Genomic DNA, 19,968 nt, shown 5'->3' with positions numbered 1-19,968 from the left:
TTACTGGTTTGAACATTGACAACTAAGTTTGGCTTAAATTGTCAGTGAAGGAGAATGTTATTCTAATTTGACGCAAAATCATCAAAGATGTTGATTTTTATCACACTATGTATAAAATGGTGCATTTTATGAAAAAGGAAAACATAGTGTCCATTTATTTCTCCTTTTGTTTTTGTTTTTGTTTTTTTGGTCTCATTAAATGAATTTAATTTAGAATTATTTATTTGGTTTTATCAAGCCAATTATGAAATTTTGCACTTGTATAAATGGCATGAACCTTCCTTATTTTCAACATTTCAAACAATGTCAATAGATACAGTTTGATCTTTTAAGAGGGTCAGTTGAATTTATCATTTTGAGTTCAGAATCAATGCTGCTAGTAATCCTTTACTGATTGTCTATGTATCTTTAGAGGATAATATGTAGGGATAATTAAGCACCTGATTAACCATTACATGGTGTGATGTCCCTTTCTGCACTGAGATTAAGCATGTTCTGTCCTTTCATTCTTTTTCACCAAACTAACACCTGTATATTGCATGTTGAAAGGAACTTTTTTTTAACAGCTTTAATCTTTGACTTGTAGCTTGTCTGCTCACATAAATGCTTGCTGTGGAGAAAGTATTATTTCCCCACCTCCTGCATGCTTATACACTGTAGGTTATAAATGAAGTGGAGAAAGCACCCAAAGAGCTGAGAAAAGAGCTCATGAAACGCAGGAAAGAGGAGCTTGCACAAAGCCAGCATGCTCAGGTAACAGCAGCAGCTTAAAGCTACTAAAAACAGAAGGCAGCATTATTCTTGCAGCTCAGTAAACCATGGCTGAAAGGGCAAACTCCTACTGTACCTATTATATGATGTTGACTTCTGCACTTACAGAGGTTCCCAGGGCATTCTTTATGTAGAACTGAAATCACACTAACGGTGACATTTAAGTTGCTAATACGAAATTGAGTGGAATGTTTGGAAAGCTGACTCCAGATGAAATAAACAAGTATGTTAATATATAATCCACTGTATTCTTATTATATAATCATGATGGAACTTATATTTTTGAGCAGTGATGTCAGTGTTTGATAGAAGACTTTTTGACAAAATACAAAAGATGAGTATATATAGGCATTGTGCATGAAAAGAATGCCTATTTAAAAGACCATTATTTTTATAAAATTGGAAGTTAGAAGAACAACAGTAAATGGTAATGTTATATGGTAGATCAAATGTTTATTACTATTAAACTCAACAACATAAGTACCTTAAAAGTAGATTTTAAGTATGTTTTTATTTTTGATTCAAAATCGAGCAGTTAAAAAAAATACTGTCTGTATAAACTTGATTCTAGGTTATAAGACTGAACCTATTAAGATGGGTGAATTCTTTAAAAATCAGACAAGATAGTATTTTAAACAGATTTTTCTACAATTATCTCATATAACTCTACAAGATCATTTATATGAGGAATAGTTTTTCTTTTATTTAAGTTTGCACTCAGTCTGGAAGCAGAGAGAAGTGAACTCAATTTGTAGTTACATATGTCAGAAGAAGAGACATGGATTATATATTAGTGGATTACTTTCAGTTATCATTTTAATGTGGTTTTATGTGATTTAAAAAGTGGTTCCCAAACTTTTACAGACCCATGGAAAAACAGAGAAGAATCAAAAAGCAGTGGGGACCATGAAAGATGAAATGACATCTAAAATTTTTTCTATTTGTCCAGAAGAATGTTTTATTTTATTTTCAGAAGGACATTTTAAATTGCTGTTTACTTATCACCATCATTTTAAAAGAGGGAGTATTTTAACACCATGAAAAATAAGGAAAATATTTTGGAATTTAAAATTTTAACAAAACTAGCCTATTTAAATAAATTTAGTACCTTTTTTTTTAAATTTAACTTTTTTGGTTTGAATCAGTGAAAAATTTTGTCTTGGCCTAATGGGTGATTACTAGTTAGAGTGATAATAGCAAACACAGCACTTACTATGTGTCAAGCACTGTTCTAAGTGCTTCACCTGCATGAACTCATTTAACTTCACAACATATGAGGTAGTTACTCTTACCGCCTCTGTTCTACAGGGAGGACATGTTCTACAAATGAAAGCACATATGAACCACCACAGTGTACTGCCTTTCATGTTTAAGTTGTTATTTCTGTGTCTAGTCTAAACTCTTATCAGCTTAGTCCCGTGGTTGTGGATCATATTGTTAGTAGGTGAAGAGGAAGTCCTTGCTTGCCACACGTCTAATTTTGGATAATTTGGATTTCAAACAAGATAAGAATTTAGTGTTAAAGAAGTTAGATGATCCTGTGCTTTAATTAAACATTGTTGGTGATTTTTCATAAGATTTTGGGGGCTAAGCTCTATTTCAACTAAAGTTGAAAGCAATAGTAAATTTCTTTCTATAAATTTAATGAAGAACTTAGTAATCTAACAAATGTAAAAACGTTTCTCTTTTGCTACTGCTTTTTTCATGAAGCTAAAACATAACTTTAAAGAGTTTATTTTAAACTTTTTGAGAATTTGTGTGTAATAGTTTCATAGTCATGGAGCCTGTATGTATTTAATCATCTAGTTCAGTGGTTTTTAAACTGTACTCCCAGGAGCTCTTGAGTTTGGAAGAAGCACTTTGAGAATCCTTCGAAAAGGGAGGACTGTGGTGCTCTGGTTCCCTGCTTCTACTTCCCAGCACTACTTTTCATCTGTTTCATACAGTTTATGGTAAATTTTTTGAGAGAGGGTTTGACTGGTTTAAAAACAACACAAACTAGAGTTCGGAAACCACTGATGTAGTTTAAAACCTTCCTTTTACAGATGAGAAAGAGACCTCTCTGTTAGGTGACTTGTTCCAAGCCTCCTGAAACTCAGCATTTTGTATAATCATTCTTTCCATTTACAAAAAGTCATCAGCTATATTCTTACCGGGGAGGTGCATTGTATTCTAATCCACAGGGTGTTGCTCAGGTCATGATTCAGTCTTTTCAGTTGTCATCTTGTGCAGTCTTCAACGCCCAGTTGCAGGATGTAAGTTCCACATGTCTATGGGAGGATGCCTTCTCTTGTTTTACCTGCTTTTTCTTCAGCTCACATGTGCCATTTCATTTTTCACTCCATTTGTTAAAATCTAGAAGATTGATAGATAATGATATCAGTAATGACAATAATAATAATAACCTGAAGTGAACTTTATGTAGTATTCTTCAAAGAATTTTCACATTTGATTCTCACTGCCACCTCCCTAATATAGGGATGGAGTATATCCGTTTTACAGATACGGAAATCGAAGTGCAGAAGACTAAGTGATCTACTTAAAGTCAGAAAAGACATTAATGGTAGAACTGGAATTAGAACACTTGTAATAGTGTTCTTTTTGTGTTTACCCTCACCACAATTTTGAGATTTTCATCTTTTTCAAGAAATACCTTCCCAGTAGTATTTTAAAAGCTTTGCACATGTGAGAAATTGAATGCTGTGATTAGATTTTTATCTTTGTGTGAAGTGAAATTTTGATTGCATATGTTTATATAAACGTTTTAATTATGGATATGGTCAGAAAAGCCATATTAAAAGTGATGATTGTAGTTCCATTTAACTCTAGTTTTCACTATTCAAATTGTCCGTAATGAATAGTGAGTTACTGTTCTCCTTGCTGTAGTTTTAAATTAAGTCTGGAATTCCAGGCTGTATTCTTTCTCACAGTTTCTATAGGGAAGTGACTAGCCCATTTAACTCTGTAATTTTTGTTTGTGATGTTTGATATATACAACTGGAGTAGATAGAATACAGCTTGATTTCAACCCCTCCTTTCCCCTCTCCTGAAATCAGACGTTTTTTTTATTGGCAGCTGCTGAGCTCTATAGTTTTCTAAAGAGTAAGCAAAACACTAATTTTTTTTAATGAGAGGGAGAAATTATGAATTACGATCACTTTTCTGATCATTACCATTCTTAGCTTTTCTTTTGAGTTAGAATCAAATTCTATACAAAGAGCCCAATATATCATAACCTTTTCCTATAGATTTCTAGAACCCAAGGCTATATTTTTAATGTTTATAGTTATCTGATTAATATGATAAAATTTCTTAGCATTTAAACTTGTACTTTGAAAGGGTGCTCATTTCAGCTTATGTGTTCATTTAAAATTGTTACTTTTAGTGATTAAATCCATTTTTTTTTTTTTAGGGTAAATGTAATTTGTTCAATCTTTTTGGAATGTAAGATCACTATTCTTTTAGGTCCTAAGGGTATAATATCTAATTACAAATTCCAATGTGAATGTATTTTACTTGGCTTTTGTAGTTAGGAAATTTAATGAAAACTCAGTAATACTAAAAGTTCATTTCTTTTGAGGTAATAAAATATATGAATTAGTATATAAGGGACCTAGATCTTTCAGTTAATTTTTAGTCCTAATATAGAAAATTATTTGAGGTGCCTGGCTGGTTCAGTTAGAAGAGCTTGCAACTCTTGATCATGGGGTCATGAGTTTGAGCCCCACATTGGGTGTAGATTACTTAAATGAGTAAGTAAAGGAAAAGAGGAAAGAGAGAGGAAGAAAATTATTTGCACAGTATTCTTGACTATGTAATTATCCAGACTCTGCTTAATTTTTTTAAGTCTGTGGCTCTGCAAGACAACTGGTGTCTGCTAACTCTCATTGTCAAAAGCACTTGCATACATAGCTTACCTTGACTCTTAACCTGTCCTCATTTCACCTTCTGGAGCAGCACAATGCTAGGTCTGTCTCCTCCTTTATAATAGTCTTAGCTATTCTTCCCCTTATGTATTTGTTGCTTGGAACACACTCTTTAGTTCTTTCTGTCCGTTCATTGTCTGGCATGGTTTCTAGATCCTGTATTCCAGCTTTTGGTTTTCTGTGGTTTACTTTTGAAAATGTGATACTAAGGGAAGGAGCCCACGACTCTCTATATGACAGACAAAACCCATTTGGAACCACTAGAGTGGAAGGTCCTTGAAGGCAATACTGTTTCTTTAAAATTTTAGTAACCTCATAACTAGTACAGTGCCCTACATTTACTAAGTACTTAGTAAAGGTTTTCTTTGAACTGAACTCTTATCTTGCTTAATCTAGACATAAATATAATAATAAACCAAGAATTGACAAGTAATTGCATTCACATTTTTAGTGGCACTGGGTTATATTACCCTATTTAATTTTCACATATTGATTCACACCCATCTTGTACTTTTGCATTTGATTGGAGTCTAAGTGTAATATTTATATTTACAGTAGATAATTTGGGCCCATTGTTTCTGACTACATAGATATTTTTTAAGTCTTATAAGCGATTAATGGTACAAATGTTGAACAGAAGAAAACCCTTTGATTATATTGTTTATTATATAAGTTTGCTTATAGAAATTTTACAATGAAATTAGAGAAACAATTTAATTTTTATTATAAGTGATAATTACTGTAGGAAAATGTAAAGCTTAAACAACTTTCTTTGTTATAATTGCTTAAGATAGGCATGGAGATTTTGCATTTCTTTAAAACTCAAAGACCTTATTCTAGATAGTTGAAATTAAATATTCATTGTGGGATTTTTTTTCTGTGATAAAGTTACAAAGTGACTAGTCAAGTTCCCAGTTGTATTTTATAGAGACAATTCTTTAGTCTTTCTGTTAGTGTGTATTTGTATTTATGCTAACATACAAATTATTATACAGATGAGGCAGCAGTATTTATAACTCCAGATTACTTTAACAGGACATCATGAATGGTAAGACCTAATTGTCACCTCCAGAGACATAGTAGTAAGGCAAGCACCCTGAGGAAGACATCTAGACTCACTTTCTGTGCATTGAAGACCAGGCTGGTAGTGATCCAGATCCTGTCAGACTCTATCCAAGGCATAAAGAATGTATCCAAAATGGATCTTGGGGTTTTATCTTCTCTAGGATGTGCAAGAGGAGGCATTATAGGTGGAGTGCCACTTTAATCCTAAATTTCTAAATCCACACTCAAATTGATCAGAATGTCCCTTTTGCTAATCACAGACTGATATATCTGCCAAGAGAGGGATGGAGAGCCGAACATTTACTGGCAAAACTTGTATTTCTTCAATTTGGAGAATGTTCCTTTCTTTCTGTAAATGTGTGATCTAGCATAAAGACCATAAGTCACTTCAACATTTCCTTTTCTTATACAGTTATTGAAGGTTTGTTTTTTTTGTTTTTTTGTTTTTTTTTTTTAAAGCATAAATCTGGCATTTGGGCAAATAGTGTGTACTTGATAAATAAATGTTGAATGAATGAGTGAATCTGAAACATGTTGGTAGAATTCTCTGATTATAAGGAATTTTGGGGGATCCCTGGTTGGCTCAGCAATTTGGCGCCTGCCTTTGGCCCAGGGTGTGATCCTGGAGTCCCGGGATCGAGTCCCGCATCGGGCTCCCTGCATGGAGCCTGCTTCTCCCTCTGCCTGTGTGTCTGCCCCTCTCTCTCTCTTTCTCTCTCTCTGTATCTCTTATGAATAAATAAATAAAAATCTTTTTAAAAAAATACGGAATTTTGTATGTATATTTATAAAATGTAACTCACTTTACTATTCTTACTTCACATTTCTCTAGCAATGTACTATTTCTCATTAAGTCCACAAATTATTGTTAGGTACATGCCATAGATAATAGAAACTATCTTTCGTTAGTGAAGCCATGGTGTTTTTTCCTATCTCTGTATTTCTTGGAAAGAAAAATAGAGATATTTAAAATTCTGATATGAGTTTTACTTATTTGCTCTTCTCTTTTTTCCTAAGAGGTATTTCTTGTTTATTCTTGTTTTATCCACACCATAGTGTAACAAAAAGCTTTAGAAGCACTAGTTTTATTATTTTCCTAAAGATGTTTGTGTAATAGGGCATTTTAATTGTGATTGGGTTATAGACTTCTTTCGTGTGTGTTTAATAGTGAGTTTAGAATATTATGTACTCTAGTACTTTTTTCCTAGGCTTGAATGGAGTGACTAATACGTTTATATTGTATATGCTATGTAATTGGTGATTTTTAAATCCAATTAATTTTAGAAACTTGGCTTAGAAATCTTGCTAACTACTAATATATATCATCATATAGGTAATGAATTTTTAAATTTTTAAATCCAATTAATTTTAGAAACTTGGCTTAGAAATCTTGCTAACTACTTATATATATCGTCATATAGATAAATGAATGTTTTACTCAGTAGATGCTTTAAACTGATGGTTTAACTGTGTCTGTTAGGAACAGGAATTTGTTCAGAAGCAGCAACAAGAATTAGATGGCGCTCTGAAAAAGATCATCCAACAGCAGAAGGCAGAGCTAGCCAATATTGAAAGAGAATGCCTGAATAACAAACAGCAACTCATGAGAGGTATATGAAATTATGCAGCATATGTGTGTGTATTAAATGATGTCTGAAGAACATTGTTGAGATATATGGATATATCTAATATCCTTAATATCAAATGATTGGAAGTTATTTGAATACTCTCCTTTGCTAGAGTGGTAGAGAGAAAGATGAAGTTAATAAGAGGAAAAACTTTATGTTATATTTTAAGAATTTAAAATCTTAAAATTCTTTATAAAATTAAGAAATACTATAAGCTATTGGATGAATGCCTTTATGACAGTAGAAGTGAGCAGTAAACCTAATCCTTAAACACATCTTTTTGTCCAGCTGATGCTAGAATTTTACCTGAATAGTTTTGGTATACTTACCATGCCTTATAATTGTTGGTATACTTAAGGGCTACATGATAGAATGGGATTCTAAGCACTTATTTCCCCTAACAAAAGCTAAGATTTTATTCTTTATGATTAAAAGGAATTTTGGTGTTGAGAGTGGGGGATTCTCTGTTTTTAGGATAGTAGAACAGAATGGTAAGTGGTGATTGATACATGTATGTTGGTAATACTTCATCTATTGTTCACAGTGTTAGTATGTGTATAAGTTAGTGTATATGGAACACTTTTATGTAAATATTAAAAAGAAGACCAAAGTACACTAGTGAAGAGAACAAAGTGACATTTTGAAAATTGCTTTCTTCTAGCTCGAGAAGCTGCAATTTGGGAGCTTGAAGAACGACACTTACAAGAAAAACACCAGCTGCTCAAACAGCAACTTAAAGATCAGTATTTCATGCAAAGACATCAGCTACTTAAGCGACATGAGAAGGTTAATGAAAGGAAAATTGGTTTAATTTTTGTTCATTTAAAGTTTAAAGAGTTATTCATTTCTGAAACTTCTGTTTCTTAGAGAATGAATTTTAGATTTCCTTTCTTTTTTTAAAATCCTAAAATTTATTTGGTGAAGTTTCTAGTAATTGTATCTTGATCATGATTGCAAACTTCTTTGTACAAATTTTACGGAAGGCGACTAATACAGCGCTTTAAGTTCTCTTCTACATTATAATATTCATCCTGTCAAAGGTAGCTGTTGTGGCTCCATTTATGGTTCAAGTATCTTAAAAATGTGGACTCCCTGACTTAGTAAAAGAATTTCAATATAGGACTCTTTATTTAGGGGCACCTGGGTGGCACAGTTGGGTAGGCACCTCAGTTTCAGCCCAGGTCGTTGTGATCTTGGGGTTGAGGGGTCAAACTCCATGTCAGGCTCCTGTGCTAAGCATGGAGTCTGCTTGAGATTCTCTCTCCCTCTCCCTCTGCCCCTCCCGCTTGTGCTCTCTTTCTCTCTTCAGTATAGATAGATAAATCTTAAAAAAAAAAAGATTCTTATTATTAATAGCTTTATTTTTATTATAAATTATATTTTTACTAAAAGTTTGCTGGTTGATGATGTGACGGGGAAAGAATAATTTTGAGAACAACAAAATGGCATGTTTGAGCATACATGTGGGTACTGAGTATTAAATTATATCTGGGGACACCTGGGTGGCTCAGCGGTTGAGCATCTGCCTTTGGCTTAGGGCATGATCTTGCAGTCCTGGGATCGAGTCCCCCATGGGGCTCCTTGCATAGAGCCTGCTTCTCCTTCTGCCTATGTCTCTGCCTCTCTCTGTATGTCTCTCATGAATAAAAAAATAAAATCTTAAAAAAATAAATTATATTTACATCACTGGATTCTGTTTGATATGTTCTTAGGAAACAGAACAAATGCAGCGTTACAATCAACGACTTATTGAGGAATTGAAAAACAGACAGACTCAAGAAAGAGCAAGACTGCCTAAGATTCAGCGCAGTGAAGCCAAGACTCGAATGGCCATGTTTAAGAAAAGCTTGAGAATTAACTCAACGGCCACACCAGATCAGGACCGTGACAAAATTAAACAGGTAAATAAACCAATTACTCTCTTCTCTTTAGGGTTTAAAAAATGTGAATGTCCTTTAGAAGTGTCATGTAATTGTGTTGTAAACATTCTGAGCCACCTTGGGCTTGTTGATGTTTTCTTTGGCTTTATGGGCTGGGGCTAGATATGTGGCATATACCAGCTTAGTGTTCCTATGTTGGTGGCCAAAGAGGGTACATTCCTCTGCCCCATGACCCACATATGAGGTCTTGGGCTAGACCGATCCTAAGACCAGCCCTGGGAATTAGGTGACTTGGACAACTTTTGAAGTTAAACATACAGTTTCACTTTGCCTCTGTAGTCATTAGGTCCCGCATACAAATGAACTGAGGTCACTAAAGGTTTTAATCCAAAGTATCTCCTCTCACCAAATCCGTAATGTAGAATCCAGCTCAAGTCACAATATATTATTACTTGGAGCTTTAATTTATTGTACTTTAAGTCTTGTTAACTTATTTAAGTATTCCTTTGGAAGATGCAGAAATTACATTGTTAACTGTATTTTCTTTTCCTTATTTATAGTTTGCTTCTCAGGAAGAAAAGAGGCAGAAAAATGAAAGAATGGCTCAGCATCAAAAACATGAAAATCAGATGCGGGATCTTCAGTTGCAGTGTGAAGCCAATGTCCGAGAGCTGCATCAGCTGCAGGTCAGATACATGAAAACAGAGCTGGTGGGAGCAGGGCAGCACAAATGGCTAGCTTGGAGAAAACAGTAGCTAAGCAAAATAAACTGTACTTTACTCATGAAAATGTTGGGATTGAGAGGTTTTGTTTTTTGTATAGACCCAAACAAAGATCAGGTTAGTCTCATAGTCACTTAGCTTTTATATAACCATGATTAATATAAATATGAGGCTAAATTATAACCTAAGAAGTTGAGTCTTTCAAAAGCAGTATTGAGTATTTTTAGTCTATTTCGCAAAGAAAATGAACAGTTTTCAAAATGAGGTTGGTGGTATTGTTATTAGATTCTGAATTTAAACTCTCATTTAGGGAGAAATAGTTCATTTTCTTCTAAGTTTTTGAAAAAAGCAATAGGAATTTTTCTCCTAAGAAATTTAAAGATTAGGGAGACTGTTTTGGGGCCTTACCTGGAATATGCAGCCCGTCTAGTATATATTGCCTAAAATGTTCAAAATTTCGGAATAGTGCATACATAAAGGATATTTTACATATTTGGTTAATTTACTAGAGTAGAATAGTCCTTTTTTTTTTTTTTTTTTAAGATTTTATTTATTTACTCATGAGAGACACAGAGAGAAAGAGAGGCAGAGACATAGGCAGAGGAAGAAGCAGGCTCCATGCAGGGAGCCCGATGTGGGACTCAATCCCAGGACCCTGGGATCACGCCCTGGGCCGAAGGCAGTCTCTCAACCCCTGAGCCACCCAGGTGTCCCTAGAGTGGGATAGTCCTAATCCCACATTCTGGTACCAGTGGGTAAAATCCATATAAGGTGCACTTAGAAGTATCAGTTTTATGAGCAAACTTTCTTATTAGAAAGGAAAAACAGTATCAAACTAATTCTATTTAAGTTCTTTTCATATGGTAAGTAACAGATCTAAGCTTTTAAACTTGCAGAAATGAAGCTATGACTCATTTCATAGTTTTTAGCCCTTCTTGGTTTTCAGAGGAGAGTCTGGAATCTCAATAATAGTTTGATGTTTAATGAATACTTTATTATTTTGGAAGATAATTACATTTGTGAAAAATTGCTTAGTTAATCTGAAATTTTTTAATTCAAACTTTATTTTCAGAATGAAAAATGCCACCTGTTGGTTGAGCATGAGACTCAGAAACTGAAGGAGTTAGATGAGGAACACAGCCAAGAATTAAAGGAATGGAGAGAGAAATTGAGACCTAGGAAAAAGGTAATTTTTTTTAAAGATTTTATTTATTTATTCATGAGAAACACACAGAGAGAGAGAGAGGCAGAGACACAGGCAAAGGCAGAAGCAGGCTTCATGCAGGGAGCCCGATGTGGGACTCGATCCCGGGACTCCGGGATCACACCCTGGGCTGAAGGCAGGCGCCAAACCATTGAGCCACCCAGGCGTCCCTGGAAAAAGGTAATTTTAAAAGCTTTAGATAAAATATGTTTGTGTTCATCCATTTATCCACTCAGTTATTGGCTGTTTATCTAATGTGTGTCAGATACAGTGTCAGAGACAGGAGATACAGAGATAGAGACAAAATCTGTTCCCCAAAGGTTCAGAATGTAGTAACAAGCAATTACAGTTCAATAGGATCATTGCTTTGAAGGAGGTAAGAACAGGAAACAGTGTTAAGACCAAGGCCAAGGACTGCTTCAGTCTGCCTGGGAAGTTAAGGAGGCTTTACAGAGGAGATGCCTTATAAGCAAGTGAGACTTCAGGATGAGTAAGAGCTTGCTAGGCATTCAGACAGGTTGGGGTGTGATTGGCAATGTAAATACAGAGAAGAGAATGGATGAAAATGATGTGTATAAAAATTGTAAATAGCTCCTTGTCATTGGGGCACTGAAGGAGTGTGCCTGTGTGTAGGCATTAAGGAGGGAGAGAAGGAAGGAAGTGGTGACAGCTTAGCCTGGACAAGTTGACTGAAGCCAGATTATAAGGCCCCAGTATGATAGTAAATTCACAATCAAGTAAAATAGGCAAGGTCTCCTCTCCCCATCCAGCTATCAGTCTTTTTTATACCTCCTTCCTTTTTGATTTCCTGCTGGCCTGGTCCAATTGGTCAACAATTGCAGCTCATTTTTTTTTTTCTATAGCTTTGTGATTGTCTCCCTTTGCTAGCTCTCAAACTTAAACCTTTATTTTTCTTGGCCTTCCTTCCTGCTGTACCTTTCAACTGTTCTTTCTTCATTATCCAGTTAGTCAGTCAAGAAAATCTGTATTTGGCAGCTACTGTGTGCTAAATGTTTCTGGAAGAAGTGAAATAACAAGTCAGTTGTTAGTGTGGCTTTTTAATTTAAATTTTATTTCTTGTTAAATTTTTGGATAGATAATACATTCATGTGGATTGGAATTCAAAAGGTACAGAAGAGCCTTTTTCCAGTTTCTTTAACTCTTTGCAATCTAGTTTTCATCTCATACTCCCCAGTGGTCATAAGTGAGTTGCTAACAGCCTATGCTATTATCTGTTGTCATTAGAAATCTTGTTTCTTAAAATTGTCTTCTCATCTGACTTTTATGACCTCTCTTCTTTCTCTGTGCTCTTTATCACTTTTTGTCTTCCAGTCACCTGGAATGTAGATATCTCACAAGTTTACAGCCTTGATGATCCTGTATCTTGTCATGGCTTATCTGCTGCATATTTAAGGACGGTCACAGAACTTGTATAGTAGGGGTTGTATAGAGCACAAATTCTGAAGTCCTACAGATCTCAGTGCTAACATTTAATTTTGTCACTTCACATTCCTAAGCCCAGTTTTACTCATTTATAAAACAAAGATGACACTACCTACCTAATTTGGGTTGTTAAGACAGTTAGAAGGAGTGATGTGTGTGTATGGCGCTTCCTAATACCTGAGCTGTAGTCAGGGTTTGATGAATGGTTGCTGTTGCTATTGTATATTGTTTTGTTATTATTGGTTCGTGCTCTAAGTACACATTTTCCACCTGGATGGTCCATTCCTTCTTATTTCATTCAGGCCTCTTTTCCAATATCATCTCACCAAAGGTTTCTTTTTCTGGTGACTATATAAAATAGCCTCCATGCCCACTTCAGACATTCCCTGTCCCCTCATCTTTGTCTTCCTTTATAACATTCTTCAGCACCAGACTCATTCGTTTATTATCCATCTTCTCTCACAAGAATGCATGCTCCTTGAAAGCAGGAGCGTTAGTTACCTCGTGGTTTACTGGTATATTTCATCTTCTAGAACAGTTCCTGGTATATTGTAATGATTAGTACATACCTTTTGAATGTTGACTAAAGATTGTAAGCTCGGTGGAGATCAAACTGAACTCAGCAGGTTCATCCATGTCACCACTGCCCTTTGTTTTTCCCTCCCCACCTCACTGCCCCCACCCCATGCGGTCCCTCCCATCATCAGTGTGCTTCTCAACATCCCTGTCCTCCTAGTTGACATACAATCTAGCAACCTGAATTGTCTTGTATTTCCATCACATCTCATGTCAGTGAGATGACAAATAATTTTAACTCTTTTTATAATAATTCTCTTTCACATTACTATCATTCTACTGCTTAAAAATGTTCAGTAATGTCCTTAATGGGCCTTCTGGTCTCAAATTCCTTTTCCTTTCTTCCTGTGCTTGTCTGCCATTCACCAGAGTATTTATATTTAAGAATATCTCTGATACTGGCTTGTGGTGATGATAAATTTTTAATTCTATCAGAATAAAATAGCAATGTCTCACTTTGACGTTATGGCCATCATAGTGCTATATGTACGTTGGCCACAGTCAAACTTTCTAGTATCATCTCCCATAGACCACTTTGTTCCCTGTTCATATTCCAGTATAGGGTATAATCGCCATTACTCATACTAAGTTCATGGTTTCCTGCCTGTGTGCATTGCTTTAGCACCCTCTGTCTGGCATGCCTTCTACATCCTGTCTATCAAATTCTTATCTTAACTTCAAGACTGAGCTCATGTTTCACCTCTTCTGAGAAACCTTCCTATATCTTTCCATCTTCTGCTAAGCTTTGTGCCTCTGCAGCAGCACTTATCCCTGAATCTCTTGTCCACAAAACCTTTGATATCTCAGGTATTTATCAAGCACTTACTATATATATGCTGTGTATTGTGGGGATGTGAAGATGAATCTAGTTTAGGGCTTACCTTCAAACAACTTACAGTCCTTTATGGAAGAAAAGACATGCACATCAAACATAAAAATAGAAAAACAAAATTGGAAGTGCCATGTGTGAGAGACATGTAATAGTCAATAATAAGTGCCATCTGTTGAGTGCCTAGTATGTGTTAAGGACATCATGATCATGTTTAATCGTCACATTGCAACCCAGTGAGGTAGGTGATACTCTCCCTATTTTACAACAGAAGAACGAAATGAGGGATCCCTGGGTGGCGCAGCGGTTTGGCGCCTGCCTTTGGCCCAGGGCGCGATCCTGGAGACCCGGGATCGAATCCCACGTCAGGCTCCCGGTGCATGGAGCCTGCTTCTCCCTCTGCCTGTGTCTCTGCCTCTCTCTCTCTCTCTCTCTCTCTCTCTGTGACTATCATAAATAAAATTAAAAAAAAAAAAAAATTAAAAAAAAAAAAAAAAAAAGAAGAACGAAATGATTCTGTAATAGAAAGAAGTTAAGTAATTGACCCAAGTCATATATATGGCTGAGCTGAAGTCTTCAGTCTAGAGCTGTGCACAACCTATTGTAACTGTTGTGCACTCTGGTCTTCCTTAGGATAACACAGAGAGAGTGTTTTAAGCAAATAGTTTTATTTTTGGCTGTCAGAGTAAATTTTGTATGTTAATACCAGCACATAATTTCTTTTTCCTTTCCTAAGACATTGGAAGAAGAGTTTGCCAGGAAACTGCAGGAACAGGAGGTGTTCTTTAAAATGACTGGGGAGTCTGAATGCCTTAACCCATCAACACAAAGCCGGATTTCCAAGTTCTATCCTATTCCTAGCTTGCATTCCACTGGGTCGTAACAATAGGAAGCATTCTGTGGTTGGGTTTGGCTTTTTAAATATGTCATTCTGTTCTCTTCATCTTCTGCCACAATCTATATCAGAGAGCTTATGAAGACAATCACCTGCCTCACCTTCTAGGTGTTTTTTGTTTGTTTGTTTGTTTATTTTGTTAGTTTGTTTAGCAAAGATGAAGGGAAAGGACCCAAGACAGATGCTGGGCCATGTTGGCAAAGTGGCATCTTGCAGTAATTCCCTAAGGTGATTTTGTATATTAATCTTAAAAATTGTGTTCTTTAGACACTGTTACCTGAAAAACTGTTAAATACAATGTTTGAAATTATTTTTTTAAAAAGGCTGTTAGGCCATTGAGTATTAGTGGATATCTTTTTACCTGACCTAACTTCTCAGTGTTGCATAATTCTGTAGATGCAACTCTGCTGTAGAGAGTTGGAATAGTTTTCTTTTGGTGAATCAGCTCTCATGAGAAACCTATGAGTTGCTCAAAATATCCTATTAATTAAGTAAATCTATTTTGTCTTTCAATAGCAATAGACACTTTTAAAAAAGAAACATTATTTCAGTAATTTGTCTAAAATAATTACCTGTTTAGTCATGAGCTAATAATTAAGGGTGCTAGTTTTATTAAAATAGTGCCTAAAACACTAAGTTTCAATTGAGTCTAAAGTAGAATTTCCTTTTTTGATTCAACAGGGACAAATATCCTTAGCATTAAGCATTATTGTTTTTAAAATATTGCTCCTATTACCATTTGATAGAAATTTTCATCCTAAAATATATGTTGTGCAAAGTTCGAAAGATTAAGAAGAAGTAGCTTTTAGATATTGAAATTGGAAATATATAATACCAAATTAAAAGAAGTACAGATTTAGGGTCTCAGTTTGTTGTCTAAAATAATCTGTGAGCTGGTTAAGTGACCTCTCCCATCCTAGCACATTATGTTCGTTGAAAACTCTGCCTGAGGCCTGCAGGCTCTGAGTTATATTTATAAATGTATTATCTGAAATTAATCTTAAAAGAGGCATTTGTTCAGAATACTTTTAAAAACATAAAACAGGCAATGTTAGAAATGACTTGTTGAGAGAAAGTCATTTGTATTTTGGTTTTATTTAGTTCCATGTTTAAATTATTTACTTTGATTTGATTGGGAAAAGCCTGAAACCTTTATCACATGGTTGCTGATAAATGTAATTACTAATGAAATGTTCACTCTTGGTCCCTCTTGTGGCTCAGAATTCCAAGCCCATGCCAGGTCAAACAGTATTATGCAATGTACTTCGGTGCCCAAAGGGCCCATTTGTAAATGATGCTTGCTGTTTGCTATTTTCAACCTATTCTCTTTTAAGAGTACTAGGTACCAAATTGTAGACGTTTCCGTTTTTAGTTACATTACATTTGAGGCTGGTGAAAAATTTAAGTGTAATTTGTGGGAACACTGATTCATAGTAAGAAAATGTAAATATCTGTAGCACTTTCTTGCAGTTAATTTGAAAACTTTGAATGCTGAATCTTATTTTGTCAGTGATTTAGATCTGAAAAATGCATGTGTGATTTTAATTTTGTAATTGTTTTGACAAGCATAATTTCTTGGACAACTTTGTAGTTAGCCTTAACTTCTGGCCAAGTTTGTTTTTTATATAAATATATATACATATATATATATATATATATATAATGTATGGTTGTAAATTCATACACCTATCACATTGAATGTGTTACTGTATACAAAACTCTTAATGCTTTATTCTCAAATGCTGGGTTGAAAAATGTTTTGAAAGCCTTTTAAAGTATATATCTTTATAAAAGTAATATTCAGGATGATGATGGAAATTGTTTATATTGTTATGATAAAAATGACAGTATAATGTTACCCAATGTATTTAATGGTTTATTTGCAGAGGGAGAGAGGAGGAAGGTTCTCATACCATTCTTCCCTTTAAAATTTTGTTTATTGGCTTTATAAAAAAAATTAATATTTCAGGTAGTGTACACTTTTTCATTATCTTTTAAAGGATGATCCTGTGTCTTAAATAGTTTGTGACACATAATTAATTTGGTCTGAATATTTCTTTTTATTCCTTTCAACTTGACATGAGAGTATTGAATAAAGAAAAGAGGCTCAGAGTAGAAATGGTTGACACTCCGGTAAGTTTATTAGCAAATCTTATAAAACCTTAAAACTGCCCTTTGGATTCAGTGTTCATGCTGGAGTTCTCTTTCAAATATGACCATATTCATGTGGGTGTGGGACTGCAAAGTGATACATGTATAGAGGTGAAACATTCATTTTAATGCTTAAAGTTACATAAATCTTTTCAAGAAGTGTTTTGTCATAGAATATGCTGTTTTTGCCCATCCCTGCTTACTTCTTGTTAGGCCCTATATTCAAATAGATAATAGTGATCATTTTTTTTTTTAATAGTGATTGTTTATTCTTGCATGAAGTGTAGGTGGGGAGTTGAGGGGCCCAGACTTCTTGAAAGAGTACAATCAGATCCGTCCCTGATTTGGTTGTTTTGTTGCTGTGGCGGCAGAATGTGCTATGAAACACATAAAAGAAATTCTCCATGTGTGCCCTAATGACAGCCTCCCTCTTCTCCCTGCGTGCTGTGAACACACCACACTGCACTTCTGCAGGCCTAGCTCACAGAGCTGGTTGCACCAGGTTGCCTTTCCATGTCCTGTCCGGAGTTGGGTGTGAATTGCTGAATTAGCTGCTATTCTTTATGGAGTCACAATTAAGCTTTTTCTTACCCTTTTCAATGGGAAAGCTATGGGGGGCGGGGGTAAAGAGGAAATTGAGAGTGCTTATACTTTGTTGAAAATATTAGAACTTTCCTGTGACAGGATACAGCAAATTGTAATTAAATATAAACCAGAACCAGAGCTACCTCTAAGTAGTGTTTCCTCAAGCACAAAGCTCTCAGGCATATGAGACCCTCTTTAATGGAGGCTCTCTGATTTCTTGAGCATCAGCGAGTTCAGAAGTGACTGTCTTTTGTACTCCATTAGTTCCCTGGTAACTACACACTTACTCCCATTCCACACTGTGCTTAAATGACAAAGACTCTTCTGAGAAGCCAAATTCTGTCCAAGATGAGCTCTAGATATTGTTAATTAAAGGAAAGCCTAGAACTGGGGTGGAAGAGGAGAGTTACTTGCCAGTTCTGAGAGTCTTCCGATGAAATAAATTACTTCTTTTTGGGGAGATGATCTTTTATAGGAAATGGGATATTTTAAATGCTTTAATTGAAGGCACAACAGTTAATGCCTCTATTGTTGCTAGTCTGTGGCTGACATGGTTTTGATATGGCTTTGAAATTTCTGCTAAGCTTGAGTAGAATGTTACACCAGTTTTTAATGTTGGCTGCAGCTTTTGGTAATTCTTTGCTGATTTTTGCAGTGTAATAACTTCATGAGCTAAATTTTCAGGAAGAATTTTGTTTCCGATTATGCCTCTTGTCTATTTGGGAGCAACATGTCTTTTTCAATCATGGGATTGATAAATGAAAAATAAAGTTATTTCTTAATTGACTCCGAGAAGCAGTCTTTTATTAAGAATCTTTGATACTGGGTTGTCTTTCATGAGAATATTTTGCAGCATTTTTTTGGTCCCAGTTTGATTTTTAACCCTTGTGGTCCTCCAGGCCTTTGGACCCTTTCAGACTTGCCTGTATTCCTACCTGACACATCACCACACACAAGAATATGGTTTTTACTGGTAACTTGGAGAGGGTCTCTTTCACTATACAAACCCCTCCTTTGGGTGGGGCTTAAAATAGTTCCTTCAACATATGTATATATACATATTTTTAATTTTTCTTCCCTTGGGATGGATGGTTTTTCTCACCAAACATTTCACTAACCATATGATCTCACTTCTGCTAAAAATAACTTCTTTTTGTCATTAACGTTCATGCAAGATTCAGTACACACTAGGCAGCATCATTTGGCAAGTGTTCAGCTTGGCTGGAGGGAGGTATAGTGTGTCCTTTTCTAATCCAGGAGCATCACTATTGAGCTCATTCTTGACCTTTTTTTTTTTTTTTTTTTTTTAAAATACGTGAAACAAGAGGCTCAGATCCATTGCCATCCAGCTGAGGATGTATCTCATGTCTGCCCATCCCCTTTCTGGTTCTGTCCAGAGAAGGTAGCAGGTTTGGACTTTTACCCTATTTCAGTTGCACATAGGACTCTGAAGACTCCGGACAGCTTAGAAGGGTAAGTGTAGTAACTAAGAAACACTGTGATCAAGTCTGATTAATAAAAGTGAGAACCGTTAGAGGGAATCTAATACTTGAGCCCTTGAAGCTACTACTACAAAAAGAATTTGATTCAGCCTTTAAGTTAAACAAAAAGGTGTGATGTAATTGTTCATTATATACAAGAATTTTCATTACATAGTGAAAAGTCTGAAATTCTGAAAGCCTTACGTACTCATTTTTTAGAATTCCCATGACAATTCAGAGCAGGTAGCTGTCAGGATGTGCTAAGGGAGGGCAGCAGACCACACGGAATGCTTGGTGCCTCACTGGGTGTTGTCACTAGCAGTTGTTCAATACAGAACTTTATAAGTGGTATTTTTTTCCCAGGATAATATGTGAGGTACTCAGGAGAGACCACATGGAAAGCAAACTGTCTAGGCTTTTAAAAGGTAGAGATAGAGAAGTAGATTTATTTTAATCCCATCCAGCGGTGGAGAGTCACAGTTTATAACATTTCACAGTTTGGCCAGTTGTAACTTTCTCTGAAGTGGAGTGATTTTACTATGCATTTACTGTGATTTACTGGGCGTTTCATATTTGTGCATTTTTCCTTTTAGGAGTTTTGGTCTTCCATTCATTGTTATGCATGCCCTGCAATCATAACTCCTTTGTTCCAGGATAAATCACTGCATTAATTGCAAATAATCTTGTTGCTCATCTGTTGCATATGTGTTTATTTCAAATAATTTATGTTCAGGGAAAACCTTCAGATGCTTTGTCCAGGATGAATTAGTAGTTGCAGATCGGGGTCTGCCTTTAAAATCTCAGTGATTCAA

At 35.4% G+C, this 19,968-nt stretch overlaps 1 protein-coding gene across 3 annotated transcripts in view; it reads left to right on the top strand.

Annotated features, from left to right (window-relative positions):
- SLK (STE20 like kinase) overlaps positions 1-18,461 on the top strand; it is a 63,255-nt gene extending 44,794 nt beyond the window's left edge. For 2 of the 3 annotated variants that reach the window (XM_072805429.1, XM_072805428.1), the window contains 7 exons: positions 661-753; positions 7,243-7,372; positions 8,052-8,176; positions 9,103-9,291; positions 9,831-9,956; positions 11,065-11,178; positions 14,781-18,461. In XM_072805429.1, coding sequence (XP_072661530.1) covers positions 661-753; positions 7,243-7,372; positions 8,052-8,176; positions 9,103-9,291; positions 9,831-9,956; positions 11,065-11,178; positions 14,781-14,927 — 924 coding nt within the window. In that variant the 3' untranslated portion in view covers positions 14,928-18,461. The remainder of the gene's footprint in view (positions 1-660; positions 754-7,242; positions 7,373-8,051; positions 8,177-9,102; positions 9,292-9,830; positions 9,957-11,064; positions 11,179-14,780) is intronic. The other variant, XM_072805430.1, reaches the window with a different exon arrangement.
- The last annotated feature ends 1,507 nt before the right edge of the window (positions 18,462-19,968 follow it).

This window comes from Canis lupus, chromosome 29 (genome assembly GCF_048164855.1).
Source record: "Canis lupus baileyi chromosome 29, mCanLup2.hap1, whole genome shotgun sequence".
Lineage (NCBI taxonomy): Eukaryota > Metazoa > Chordata > Mammalia > Carnivora > Canidae > Canis > Canis lupus.
Note: the sequence above shows the minus strand (reverse complement) of the source record. Positions and strands in the feature narration are given on the sequence as shown.